This window comes from Nerophis ophidion, linkage group LG28 (assembly GCF_033978795.1).
Source record: "Nerophis ophidion isolate RoL-2023_Sa linkage group LG28, RoL_Noph_v1.0, whole genome shotgun sequence".
NCBI classification, from domain to species: Eukaryota; Metazoa; Chordata; class Actinopteri; order Syngnathiformes; family Syngnathidae; genus Nerophis; species Nerophis ophidion.
Window position 1 is genome coordinate 32,009,295 of NC_084638.1, and position 14,964 is coordinate 32,024,258.

The 14,964-nt window shown below is 37.6% G+C and overlaps 1 protein-coding gene across 2 annotated transcripts; it reads left to right on the plus strand.

The window, feature by feature from the left end:
* Positions 1–2,900: 2,900 nt before the first annotated feature.
* Positions 2,901–13,897, plus strand: LOC133545276 (endonuclease 8-like 1). Of its 2 annotated transcripts, XM_061890697.1 has the most exons (9): positions 2,901–2,975; positions 5,635–5,692; positions 7,479–7,622; positions 10,267–10,360; positions 10,428–10,512; positions 10,602–10,723; positions 10,800–10,827; positions 10,909–10,979; positions 11,044–13,897. In XM_061890697.1, the coding sequence occupies exons 3-9, from the start codon at positions 7,582–7,584 to the stop codon at positions 11,428–11,430; spliced, it is 828 nt and encodes a 275-aa protein (XP_061746681.1). In that variant the 5' UTR covers positions 2,901–2,975; positions 5,635–5,692; positions 7,479–7,581; the 3' UTR covers positions 11,431–13,897. The 2 variants fall into 2 exon arrangements, with proteins under 2 accessions (XP_061746681.1, XP_061746682.1); XM_061890698.1 differs by lacking the exons at positions 2,901–2,975; positions 5,635–5,692; positions 7,479–7,622 and adding an exon at positions 7,776–8,154.
* Positions 13,898–14,964: the final 1,067 nt, after the last annotated feature.

Sequence of the window (14,964 nt, forward strand, 5' to 3'; positions counted from 1 at the left end):
TTGACAAGGAAAAGGGGAAGTTTGAATTTCCAGAATGGTGCAATGAGTCGAAGGTGGAATGGTTTGAATAGGTTAAAACTTCGAAATGTTGTAATGCTGTATCTTTTTTTGTCGTTATTTTATTTGTTATTTTTTATTAAACATTAAAAACTAGATCAGGCAATTCCTGAAGGAATTGCGTGTGATTGCTCCAATGCTGATGATGAACCGAAATCCTGAAATTATTTTAGCATTGTTGAAATCAAGCACACGATTCCTGAAGAGTCTGAAAATTTTGAAGTTGGAACAGTTGGAATCAGACGGAATAAGAGGAACTTTGAAGGATGTCCCATTGATTTCAATAGGAATTTCCCCAAAACTTAGTCCATGAGTACTGTGCCTATTAGCAACATTAGCAATGACCTGCTAGTCCTTATAGTTGTTCAACCAACCCTTTTAAGTTACGGTTTGGTAGTTAACATGGACTACGATTGAAACCGTGATTCAGGATGGTGTGTGGAAAAGTTAAATTCCTGTGTCAAATGTCCAGACCACAAACTACAAGATGAAATAAATGTCTGTTGAAAAGTAATACTGAATTTTTCATTTGACTGGGGGTTCTGTTTGATTGATTTGTCAAAAAGTCTTTGACAGTAAAGAAGACTGCCTATGTCCAGTGTAGATTAAAGTCTTGACATTACCTGACCTGTGTGATTGTTAGTGATGGGTTGATGAGGCGTTGCACAGCCTTTTGACACATTTATAAACTGTATTGATCCTGTGTCACTAAATACTGACATCTGCTGGACATTAAAATTCCCTACTGGAAATCTATGGACCAACTCAACTGACACTGATTTTATGACCGAGTATATCCAATAATATAAACCAAGTTATTGAATTTCATTTAGGATTATTTCATACCTACATTTAAATAATATCATATTTTTTAAAATACTTTTTATATACAGTCAATAAATAATGTGAACATGTATCATAACATGGAAATCTAAGAGAACGTGTTGTGAATGAGGATAGTTGTGGACTGGGAATTTTTTTTTTTTTTTTTTACACATGCGCTCTGATTACGCACTATTGATTGATTGATTGAAACTTTTATTAGTAGATTGCACAGTTCAGTACATATTCTGTACAATTGACCACTAAATGGTAACACCCCAATAAGTTTTTCAACTTAAGTTTATGGATACCTTAACTGAAACTAAATCAATCAGCACAGCTGACCAAGCTGACCAACAGGTGTTATTATGTTGTACATTCCAACAGGTGTTATTATGTTGTACATTCCAACAGGTGTTATTATGTTGTACATTCCAACAGGTGTTATTATGTTGTACATTCCAACAGGTGTTATTATGTTGTACATTCCAACAGGTGTTATTATGTTGTACATTCCAACAGGTGTTATTATGTTGTACATTCCAACAGGTGTTATTATGTTGTACATTCCAACAGGTGTTATTATGTTGTACATTCCAACAGGTGTTATTATGTTGTACATTCCAACAGGTGTTATTATGTTGTACATTCCAACAGGTGTTATTATGTTGTACATTCCAACAGGTGTTATTATGTTGTACATTCCAACAGGTGTTATTATGTTGTACATTCCAACAGGTGTTATTATGTTGTACATTCCAACAGGTGTTATTATGTTGTACATTCCAACAGGTGTTATTATGTTGTACATGGCTTACACACCTCCTCTTTCTGCTGTAAACATTGTGAATGATCCACTTGACACTCCCGTGGGGAAACTTTGCTTTGATCAAAAAAATAACAGAAAAATCCGCAGCTTATTCCAAAATGATTGTGTGTCTGTCTCCTATGTCATTTCCTTATGGAATAATGTTGTAAATGACATCTGTTGGACCAAAACGTGGTCCCTTCCTAACAGGTATTTACTTAGCAACAAAGTCAAAGAGATATCATTTAAAATCATCCATCGCTATTACCCTGTAAAGACTGTGATGGTTAGATACAAAAAGGACATTGATGTCACCTGCACCTTTTGTAACATGCACCCAGAGACTGTTAACCACTTGTTTTATACTTGTGAAAACACTCCATCACTATGGCAGGCATCTGTCGCTTCATCCTGGACAATATTTATGACAAATTTGTGCTTTACTTTAAAGATGTGATTTTTGGTTTTACACTGTATGAACAAAAAATTGAAAAGGAATTCTACCTTTGCAAGCTCATTATTTTATTGGCTAAGTTTTATATTCATAAATGTAAGTTTCTTAATACCCGTCCTATCTTTTGTGCCTTTAAAAAAGATCTGGAACTTTACATTAAAACGCTCTCTACCTCTAACAACAAAAAAGCTGTGAAAACGATGATGCTGTGTTCCACATTTAAGTTGTTTGATGAATCTGAATAAGCCTACGGCTTTGCATTTTGTTTATTATTTATATATATATGTTTGTATTCTTTTTTTTTATTATTTTGAGCTTACAACCCCCTGGTGCTGTTTTGTACTGTTTTCATAATGTTTTATAATGTTGTATATTGTTGTTTGTCTTACTGTTTGTAATTGTTGACATTTATAAATAAACCTTTAAAAAAAACAACTAAGTGTTGGCTTTCTTCTTCTTCCTTGTTTTAGTTGAAGGTAGGCGCACTGACAACCTTCAAATGTTACGCCACCTACTGTTTCCCCGCTTCTTCTTCTTCTGACGTTAACTGATGGCAAATAACGCGTCATGTCCGCCGCCGTCTGATAGAAAGCATACATTTTCAAATCATTTGAAAATGATGTCCTAGCCAAAAAGGGCTATTTTCAGATGGACATATAAGGAGAAAATGAACTTGATGTAAATCCTGAGATCGCGAGATTTGGCACGGCACTCCATGAATCTGTCCAATCAGATTGGCTTTTCCTGAAAAACACGCATGCGCATTAAGTGGGCGGATGTAATGATTTCGATGGGAAGAAATAATATTCAGCATCGAAGGAATAACAACTGAAAGTAAGTAATACCATTTATTGTTTCTCTTTTGGTATTTATATGACTTTAACACACACCAGTTATTTGTTTTAAACTACTGGAACGTCACGCAGTTACGGAAATAGAGCTATAAATGCCGCAAGCACCTTGCTAGAAGTTGTGATAGTTACCTCCACCGAGGTAAGTATAATAACAAGAAGTGAAATAACAATGAGAGAAATAAATGTTCAGAGAACATTTGAAGTGGAACAATATACATTACTGAACACATAATATAGAGTTTTACATTTACAAGAAGTTCCACCTATATTCCAGCAACCTTTGTCTGTATTTATCTTCCACCCAACTCTCTCCTTTGAGGCACACATTAAAAGCGTTACTAAAACGGCCTTCTTTCATCTCCGTAATATCGCTCAAATTCGCTCCATTTTGTCCACTAAAGACGCCGAGATCATTATCCATGCGTTTGTTACGTCTCGTCTCGATTACTGTAACCTATTATTTTGGGGTCTCCCCATGTCTAGCATTAAAAGATTACAGTTGGTACAAAATGCGGCTGCTAGACTTTTGACAAGAACAAGAAAGTTTGATCACATTACGCCTGTACTGTATATACCTTTATATACATATATACATACATATTTACTGTATATACCTTTATATACATATATACATACATATATACTGTATATACCTCTATATACATATATACATACATATATACTGTATATACCTTTATATACATATATACATACATATATACTGTATATACCTTTATATACATATATACATACATATATACTGTATATACCTTTATATACATATATACATACATATATACTGTATATACCTCTATATACATATATACATACATATATACTGTATATACCTTTATATACATATATACATACATATATACTGTATATACCTTTATATACATATATACATACATATATACTGTATATACCTTTATATACATATATACATACATATATACTGTATATACCTTTATATACATATATACATACATATATACTGTATATACATATATACATACATATATACTGTATATACCTTTATATACATATATACATACATGTATACTGTATATACCTTTATATACATATATACATACATATATACTGTATATACCTTTATATACATATATACATACATATATACTGTATATACCTTTATATACATATATACATACATGTATACTGTATATACCTTTATATACATATATACATACATATATACTGTATATACCTTTATATACATATATACATACATATATACCTCTACTGTATATACCTTTATATACATATATACATACATATATACTGTATATACCTTTATATACATATATACATACATATATACTGTATATACCTTTATATACATATATACATACATATATACTGTATATACCTTTATATACATATATACATACATATATACCTATACTGTATATACCTTTATATACATATATACATACATATATACCTATACTGTATATACCTTTATATACATATATACATACATATATACATATACTGTATATACCTTTATATACATATATACATACATATATACCTATACTGGCTCACCTGCACTGGCTTCCTGTGACTTTAAGGTTTTACTACTTACGTATAAAATACTACACGGTCTAGCTCCATCCTATCTTGCCGATTGTATTGTACCATATGTCCCGGCAAGAAATCTGCGTTCAAAAGACTCCGGCTTATTAGTGATTCCTAGAGCCCAAAAAAAGTCTGCGGGCTATAGAGTGTTTTCCGTTCGGGCTCCAGTACTCTGGAATGCCCTTCCGGTAACAGTTGGAGATGCCACCTCAGTAGAAGCATTTAAGTCTCACCTTAAAACTCATCTGTATACTCTAGCCTTTAAATAGACCTCCTTTTTAGACCAGTTGATCTGCCGCTTCTTTTCTTTCTCCTATGTCCCCCCCTCCCTTGTGGAGGGGGTCCGGTCCGATGACCATGGATGAAGTACTGGCTGTCCAGAGTCGAGACCCAGGATGGACCGCTCGTCGGGACCCAGGATGGACCGCTCGCCTCTATCGGTTGGGGACATCTCTACGCTGCTGATCCGCCTCCGCTTGGGATGGTTTCCTGTGTACGGGACTCTTGCTGCTGTCTTGGATCCGCTTTGAACTGAACTCTCGCGGCTGTGTTGGAGCCACTATGGATTGAACTTTCCCAGTATCATGTTAGACCCGCTCCACATCCATTGCTTTCGGTCCCCTAGAGGGGGGGGGGTTGCCCACATCTGAGGTCCTCTCCAAGGTTTCTCATAGTCAGCATTGTCACTAGCGTCCCACTGGATGTGAATTCTCCCTGCCCACTGGGTGTGAGTTTTCCTTGCCCTTTTGTGGGTTCTTCCGAGGATGTTGTAGTCGTAATGATTTGTGCAGTCCTTTGAGACATTTGTGATTTGGGGCTATATAAATAAACATTGATTGATTGATTGATTTATATAGTATTGGAGTGTCGAAATGACAAAGGGAAAAGCTGGAAAACGATGAAGAAGAACTGGTAAAGAAGTGGAATCAAATAAAAGATCAAGAAGGACTGTAAAGTTGCTGAGTAGACTGGTATAGTGGTGGTGCATTAAACTGGCAGCAGATATAATATGTGATACTTTCTTTTTCTTCCTGCAGTCATCCCGTCCTGCAGCATGCACCTATGTGAATGTGGAGAATGACCAGCAATGTCCAAGTAAGTTATATGTATATGCCTGTTCTTTCTTGAAGTCAATTAGTTCTGATTGAGATTTACAGATAAAAAGCTGTCCACAGTTTGTCAGGAACAAACATGAAAATATTGCTTTCTTTGACCCTGATTACATTAGCACATATGAAGAATGAAACTTCAAATAGGAGTTATCTCAGCATGTGTAATTCATGTTTTTGGAACCTTTCACCTCCAAGTTAAAGCTGGTAGGTAACATCAGGTCATGACTAAGGATGTAACAATATCAACATTTCACGGTATGATATCGTCATAGTGTTAAAGCCAGGGTAAGATATTGTTACAAAAATGTCAAAGTGTGTTAAATGACGTGGGAGGAATGTTTAGGATAAACACACTTACTGTAATTGAACACAAACATCATTTTCATATGTTGTAATCATATTTATCATTAAAAACAGGTATTTTAGGTGCAAAGGAATGGTGCAGAATTTCAAGTAACAAACAAAAACCAACATTTTCAAATAAGTGTCTTTAAACTGACATAAACAGTAAACATCCAGTGTAACTAATGTAGAACAATAATGTTTCTTTTGCCAAGAAACTATACTGTGTGTCCGGTATGTTTTTTTTTCAATACAACTTGGTATTATTGTGGGTTTGATGACCTTTTTAGCACATTCAACAATACTGCCATTATAATGCAAACAGTGATCATTTTGGTCACAGTAACGGTGATATGACATTTTGATATTGTTACATCACTGCTGTTTAGTTGAGTGTTTTTAAACTTTGAACTTCCTAAGAAACTGCCCTTTGCAGTCCAAATTGTATTAGTTTGTAGAATACTGATTCTTAAGAGTTAACTAATAATTTGACTTTTAATCATGTAAATACCTCACAAATGCATATTTTCCCTTGCTGACATCTTGGTTTCACATGAACGATATTTTCCAAATAACGGTTCTAACATATAACTCATTCTAATATATTACTCCTATTCCCTAACTTATTGTAGACATTGTGGTGTGTAGTGTCAGCAAATGTCTTATTTTGTGCATGTCCACATTTCCTCTGGTGAGCTGCAAGGGCTCTGGGTCGATTTGGAAATGGTCTGGATGAACGTGGCATGCTTTACCTTGCAGTATGCAGACTTTGTTTAAGGTTCAACTAACACGACAGTTATAGGCACAGAAATATTTCACAGCAACAATTCCTCGGCTAACCTAAGCACAAACGTTCCCATCACTCCTGCACACTTCCACTTTTTCGCCCTTCTATAATGTCCCGTTTGAACGTTGTTTTCCCACACGGCGGGTTTTCATGGGAGAACCAGTTTACTTCTCAGATGAGCCCACTTAATATTGTCAGAAAAAAACACAGCGACTGGTGTTCTCGTTTGATAGCGTCACACATCACGGCATTATTGTGACAATTTTGAAATCAAAATAAGGTTATATTTACAATAATGTTGCATCCCTCGTCAAGATCCTTTCTCATAGGTTTGGTTTGCTGTTGTGTATTTACTAATGATTGGCATTAGCATCCACAACTTTCTTTTTATAGTGTGTGTTGTATTGTGATGAGTTACATTTAACACTGTGGATGATGTGTTACCACAAACACAGAAGATACGTAAACATGAACTACAATGCGCTCAAGATGTGGGGAAAAAGGAAATGCATTCCATTTGCTGGATTTGTATAATGTGTTCAATTTATGTCAACTTCCTTCTTGTTTTGCATGTTTTTGTCTGTTTTTTTTTCAATGATTTGAATCTTTAGAGTTTTTTGGTTCCTCTTCTTTGTGTCAGGGGGTAGCAGCAGGGTAACACTGCATGAGGCGGTGCCCCCTGAAGGAGCCCAAAACACTGCTCTTCAAATGGAACACATCCAACCTTCAGGTGACCGTGCAGGATGTACCACTCTGGAACATCAAGCCTCTCCCCACCTGCCAGGTACACCCACCGTCTTCTGTGGCTGAATAATGTTTTGCTGTGAATTTTGTCACAAAGCAAATCCTGCTCAAATGTGACAAACTTTGGAGTGTAAGAATGTGAGCGATATGCTGAGATGTTATACGTTTTGCCTTGTGACAAAATGTTATCAAAAAACCTTTAGTGATTTGTATTCTATTTTAATTTCAGCACATGAAAATATTTCTACTTCTGACCATCGAAGAGAATGGAAAACCATTTTCCAGATCAGCCCTCATACATCCTCCTGATGGCCTAACAACTGAATGACATGTCGATGCTGAGTATGATCCATTTCAATCATTTGAGGAAGCTCTCCCTGATATAGGGGATTGGATGTACAATGACGGACATACGTTTAATGAAGGATTTGAAGATGGTTTGAGTGAGGAGTGTGCAGAAGAGTCCAATTTCAAGGACACAACAGACAAACCAATACATGACAATGCATCAGAAACCATGGCAGAGTGCCTTCTGATCAGCATGGGTTATGTAAACTGTCCTAAAGTCACAGGTAAGGCCCCAAGCCATATGCTCAAAATGTTCAAGTTGCTTTATCCCGATAGTCTGAACACAGACTGCTTAAACAGTGTGCAGAAGTTCCAAAACTTTTTTTTATCCCACTCTGCATCATCGCCTACTATATTACATAAATCCTCCAAGAATTGTTTTGGGCCAATAGAAAGTAAACAAATAAAATGCCTGCTTTGTGGGACCAGTGTGTCAGAAGAAAGGTTCTAATCCTTTTTTTAAAGTATGTACAGATTGATTTCTTGTTTACCACAGCACATTCATGTGCCAAATGGGCCCTCGTTGGTGAATATAAACATGCAGGTTTTTCTTTGCTGCAAGATAGTGTAACATATGAGACATGCAGTCATGTTATTCCCCTATTGGAAACCTCTGCAGTACAGTAGTATTCTTGGATGACATGTTGGGTAAAGTTGTTTTCCTTGACTTCACATCTATGCCTGGCATAGTGATTGCAGTTCATTTCCCCAACACACTTGAAAAGTTTGAAATAATGAAGAACTGAACTGGCCTAAGAAGCCACAAATCAAATCTTTAATCATTGTTATAAATGCTCTGAAAATACACACTGATGTGATGTTGCCGTGGATTCTGTAAATATGTACTGTATATGGAGTATCATTGTTGATGATGTTTTTGCATTGTGTGTAATATTTCAGTGGCAAATATATTACATTTACTTGTTTAATAAAGCCACTGTCTTTTTTAATGAATACATAGGCCTACTATGCTACTGCATTTTAATATTAGTCCTTATGATGGTGGTTGGAGAGCCAAATATCTTCTGAAGTGGTACTTTGTTAAAAGAGTTTGAGAACCACTGCTCTAGAAAGTTCACAAATGTTAAAAGCTCTTACAAAGTGTCTTGTGATCATATCAGTATTGTTTGGGTTCAGTTTTAAATCTCACAATTGTAGTCACTGAGTTACTGTACATGACGTGTGGATAAGAAATCAACAAATTAAGTCCAACTTTATTTAAATAAACCATTTAGATTACAGACCATATATCCATATTGTCTGAATTCATTATTTTCTCCCAATGTTGGCATGAGATCAACTGGAATATGATTGAGGTATAACTAAATTGAGCCCATTAAAATGCATTTTTTTAGAAAACGGGTATATCTAACAACTCAAATAGTGAGCAGTGAGAGACAAAACCAGGTGTTTCTCTCACTGAGTCATAATTGAGACATATTGGAGACCAGCTCATTCATCTCTCATTTTGGTCTTAGTTGAAATGGGGAAAAGAGATAACTATTAGACAACTATGAGATCTCTCATAGTGCTCACTGTGAGCCTTATTTCTCAGGAGATACATTTGAGAAGAATGAGAAAACTACTTTGGTCTCCATTAGTGCTCTTTTATGTCTAGGAGATATATATAAGACATACATGAGATCTCATCTTCAATTTTGCTTTGCTATGGGAAACAAGAGTTTGATGAGCATTCCTCAACTTTTTCGGTCTTTTTTGACACTCGTGCCAGCTTTTTTTAAGCATGTTGCAGGCATCAAATTCCAAAATGAGCTAATATTTGCAAAAAAAAAAGTTTCTCAGATCCAACATCAAGTATCTTGTCTTTGCAGTCTATTCAATTGAATATAAGTTAAAAAGGATTTACAAATCATTGTATTCTGTTTTTATTTACCATTTACACAACGTGCTACTTCACTGGTTTGGGGTTTTGTACATGTTGACAGTACATTGCAGTGTTATTTTGTTACAGCCGTGCCCACTGTGTGAAGTACTTTTGCAAGACTCCTAGCAATAATATTACACTTCACCAAAGAGCCTGCTGTAAAAGAAATGACCATTGAATGAAGATACATACTCAGGTCACCGTGATCTGAAAAGGAGAGTGAAGAATGTTTTTGTATTCCCCAGATTCTAATCATCTTGGATGAATAAACAAGCAATTCCTAATTTCACTTGGAAATTGTAGCTGAGATAGGCGCCAGCGCCCCCCGCGACCCCGAAAGGGAATAAGCGGTAGAAAATGGATGGATGGATGTGTTTACTATAAAAGTGTAGCACTGTTTCCACACAAAATACCTTCTGTTTTTGGAAAGATGCCCATGTGTGTCTTCCAGGTTGAACACTGCCCGGACTGTGCTGGAAGGCCTCGAGTCAGAGGATGCGTGTGAAGACAAGAAAGCTGTAAAAAAGGAGATCCATAGCAAAAAGGTCAAATAAGTACAAACAAGTATTTTACCTCGATTATTAACAGTTTATTTTACCCAAAAATGTTAAGGGAGCCAAAAAGGACCAAATGGAAGAGGAGAATACAGACCTGCTCAGACTTTGCCACACAGTACCGCTGGAGGTGGTGAACTTAGGTAAGAATCCATGTTTCAAGGTTGATCGGGGTGGGGGGAAGACAACGACACAAAGGTGCTCCTCTTATTTAGACTTTTTGTTTATGGAGGTGGGAAAGGTTACGATCCAGAGAAGAAAGACTACTCAGGTTTCGAGGCCTGGTTGCAGTGTTACTATGTGGATGGAATGAAGTCTGTACGCGACCACAATGGCAGGACTATGTGGTTCAAAGTATGCAAACACATTTTCATACGTAACAACTATATTTGTAGCACGTATTGACTAATATAAAATGGTGTCATTTCAGGGCGATCCAGGTCCTATGGCTCCTAAAGGTAAACGCCAGAAAAAATAGTTGAGATACCATTACACATAAGAGAAAGCTTAGTGTGTCTTTATCTTTTCTCACACACCAGAATCAAAGTCTCCAAAGGCCAAAAAGAGAAAAGATACAGATGCAGACCATGATTACCCCCGCAAGAAAAAGGTATATTCAGTAGGTAATCACCACCAGCACATAGAAATCTAACCCCATTGTGGCTGTACTTCAGGTGTCCAGGAAACACAACTCTGACAGCACAGTGAAGAAAAAAGCAGCCAAAAAGCCCACAAAAGCAGCAAAGGAAGAAGAAAATGGACCTCAAGAAGAAGCCACACCCAGAAGAAGATCAGCAAACACACCTCAGCAAGAACCGAAATCCACGTCAGGCAGGAGGAAAAAGAACAATACAGAGCCAGCTGCAGGTCTGATTCTAATAATACTCCCATTTTCTGAAAATATTAAGAGCCTGATCTTTGAGGATCCAATTCCCACACACTTATCTGTGTGCGCAAACTATAAAATTGCATGTACTGTTGGTGGACGTGTTGTATGTGATCTACTTTGTGCAATTGATAGCAGCAAAAGTGGCACAGATCACCCTATTTTTGTGTACTAGAAGCATTATGTGCCCTTGGAAACACTTCTTTCCCTCTACATTCATGTTATTATGCTCTCCACACTGGAGGGGGGCTTATATTAGATTATAGCACATATCGATCATCTAACACCTTTTCTGCAGTATAGAATCACAGTATGTATACTATTTGCAGCAGGAATGATCAAACTGCATATTGCAAGACATTTTTTTTAGGAGTTATACTAAATACAAAAAAAAAAAACGCAACGCTTTTGTTCTTGTTCCCAATTTAAATGAACTTAAAGATGGAAAACTTTGACTATAAACACAAAATACCTGTTCCTCTCAAATATTGTTCACAAATCTGTATACATTTGTTAGTGAGCATTTTTTCTTTGCCAAGATAATCCATCCCACCTGACAGGTGTGCCTTGAGCTGTCCAAAATAAAAGGCCACTGTGAAATGTGCAGTTTTATCACACAACACAATGCTTCAGATGTCGCACGTTTTGAGGGAGCGTGCAGTAGGCATGCTGACTGCAGCAATGTCCACCAGAGCTGTTGCCCGTCAATTAAATGTTTATTTCTCCGCCATAAGAATAGAATAGAATAGAAAGTACTTTATTGATCCCTGGGGGAAATTCAGCACCACAGTTCGCTCACAATAAACAATGATAATAATAAATAATATAATATATATGAATAATATAAATATATTCTACATTTAAGTGCAGTCAAGGAACATATGCATTATACAGTCTGATGGCTGTCGGTGTGAAGGACCTCCTGTGTCGTTCCGTGTTGCATTTTGGGAGTCTGAGCCTTCCACTGAAGGTGCTCATTCTCTCTGCAAGGTCCGAGTGTAGTGGGTGGGAGGTGTTGTCCATAATGGCTAGGAGTTTTGCTAGACTTCTCTCTGACACCACCGCCAGAGAGTCCAGCTCCACTCCCATCTTGTTACTGGCCTTCTCTACCAACTTGTCCAGTCTGTATGTGTCCCTCACTCTCAGCCCGCTGCCCCAGCAGGCCACGGCGTACAAGAGGGCGCCTGCCACCAGCGACTCGTAGAACATCTTCAACATCTTTGTACAGACGTTGAAGGATCCTAGCCTCCAAAGGAAATATAGATTCGGCTCTGTCCCTTCTTGTAGAGGGCCTCAGCGTGTTTTGACCCATTCAGCTTGTTGTCCATGTGTACTCCGAGGTATTTATAATCCTCTACCATGTCCACATCCACCCCCTTGATGGAAAGAGGGGTCGCCAGAGTACTCCTCCTCCTTCCCAGGTCCACAACCAGCTCCTTGGTCTCCGTAACATTGAGCTGGAGGTGGTTCTTTCCACACCATGTGACAAAGTCCTCCACCAGTGTCCTGTATTCCTCGTCATCACCTTCCTCAATACACCCCACTATCGCAGAGTCATCAGAAAACTTCTGAAGGTGGCAGGACTCTGACTGATAGTGGAAATGGGTGGTGTAAATGGTGTAGAGGAAGGGGGAAGAGTACTGTAGCCTCCGGGGCCCCGGTGTTGCTGACCAGCCTGTCAGACACACAGTCCTGCAGTGGCATATACTGTGGTCTGTCAGTCAGGTAATCTACAACCCAGGACACCAAGGGGGCCTCCACCTGCATCTTCTCCAACTTCACACCCAGTAGCCCAGGCCGTTTAGTATAAGCCGCCTCCAAAGGTGTTTCAGAGAATTTGGCAATACATCCAACTGGCCTCACAGCCGCAGACCATATTGATTGGCTGAGACCTGCCACCCGGACAGCTGCTACAACAATTGGTTTGCTTAACCATAGCATTTCTGCACAAACTGTAAGAAACTACCATGAATTGATTAACGTGGACCCCGACTTAAACAAGTTGAAAAACATATTGGGGTGTTACCAATTAGTGGTCAATTGTACGGAATATGTACTGAACTGTGCAATCTACTAATAAAAGTATCAATCAATCAATCTGTCTCAAGAAAGCTCATCTGCATGCTCGTGGTCCTCATCGGGGTCTCGACCTAACTGCAGTTTGTCTTCTTAACCAACTTGAGTGGGCAAATGCTCACACTCAATGGCGTCTGGCACAATACAGAGGTTTTGGTATGTTATTATTGACAGCGAAACCACGTGCATTTTATTGATGGCATTTTCCATGCGCAGAGATACCGTCACGAGACCCTGAGCCCCATTGTTGTACTAATCACCCGAGGCCATCACCTTTATAAATAACATTTACTAACTAATGTTGCAAGGATCTGGAAGCTAAAAACATCCCAGTTCTTGCATGACCAGCATACTCACCGGACATGTCACCCAGTAAGTAATTTTTGAGAGGAATATATATTTTCTGTATAGTAAAAGTTTCAGATCTTTAAGTTCAATTCATGATAAATGGGAGCAAAAACAAAAGTGTTGCGTTTATATATTTGTTCAATACCATATTTTTCGGAGTATAAGTCGCACCTGCCGAAAATGCATAATAAAGAAGGAAAAAAAACATACAAGTCGCACTGGAGTATAAGTCGCATTTTTGGGGGGAAATTTATTTGATAAAAGCCAACACCGAGAATAGACATTTGAAAGGCAATTTAAAATAAATCAAGAATAGTGAAGAACAGGCTGAATAAGTGTAGGTTATATGAGGCATAAATAAGCAACTGCTATGTTAAGCTAACATATTATGGTAAGAGTCATTCAAATAACTAGAACATATAGAACATGATATACCTTTAACAAACTATCTCTCACTCCTAATCCATAAATCCCATGAAATCTTATACGTCTAGTCTCTTACGTCAATGAGATAAATAATATTGATATTTTACGGTAATGTGTTAATAATTTCACACATAAGTCGCTCCTGAATATAAGTCGCACCCCCGGCCAAACTATGAAAAAAAAAACTGCTACTTATAGTCCGAAAAATACGGTGCATATTTTCTAAATCAAAAAAGGAATACCATTAAAAAACAACATAAATTAATAGACTTTGGTTTAATCGGCCCTTTAAGTTGTCCAGCAGCTATAAAATGATATTGCTGAATATATATCTTCTTCTTTTTATTTCTAACAGTCCAAATATGACATGCACACGTAGAACAAAGGCTTCTCTGTTCAGTTGTCTTTGCAGCGTGATGGCCTCCTTTCTCACAGCCCTGTGTGCAACTATGTCAGTTGTCTTTGCAGCGTGATGGCCTCCTTTCTCACAGCCCTGTGTGCAACTATGTCAGTTGTCTTTGCAGCGTGATGGCCTCCTTTCTCACAGCCCTGTGTGCAACTATGCCAGTTGTCTTTGCAGCGTGATGGCCTCCTTTCTCACAGCCCTGTGTGCAACTATGTCAGTTGTCTTTGCAGCGTGATGGCCTCCTTTCTCACAGCCCTGTGTGCAACTATGTCAGTTTGCACGCAGATTTCAGACTTTTTAAGAGGCACGATACTGCCTGCAGGACACTTTCAGCATTGATAAATCTCACTGTTCATGTTGAGTGATTTGTATTTGCATTTTCTCCTCCCAGTATTGTGGGCATTCTGATAATCAACATATATTCTGCATACATCATTAAGACAAATATGTTAA

Excerpts from the sequence above, each read along its gene's own strand:
- LOC133545276 (XM_061890697.1), top strand. The coding sequence starts at position 7,582 with ATGTACCACTCTGGAACATCAAGCCTCTCCCCACCTGCCAG. Across the intron at positions 7,623-10,266 it reads AGCCTCTCCCCACCTGCCAG|GTTGAACACTGCCCGGACTG; the intron begins GTACACCCACCG and ends TGTGTCTTCCAG. Across the intron at positions 10,980-11,043 it reads ATTACCCCCGCAAGAAAAAG|GTGTCCAGGAAACACAACTC; the intron begins GTATATTCAGTA and ends GCTGTACTTCAG.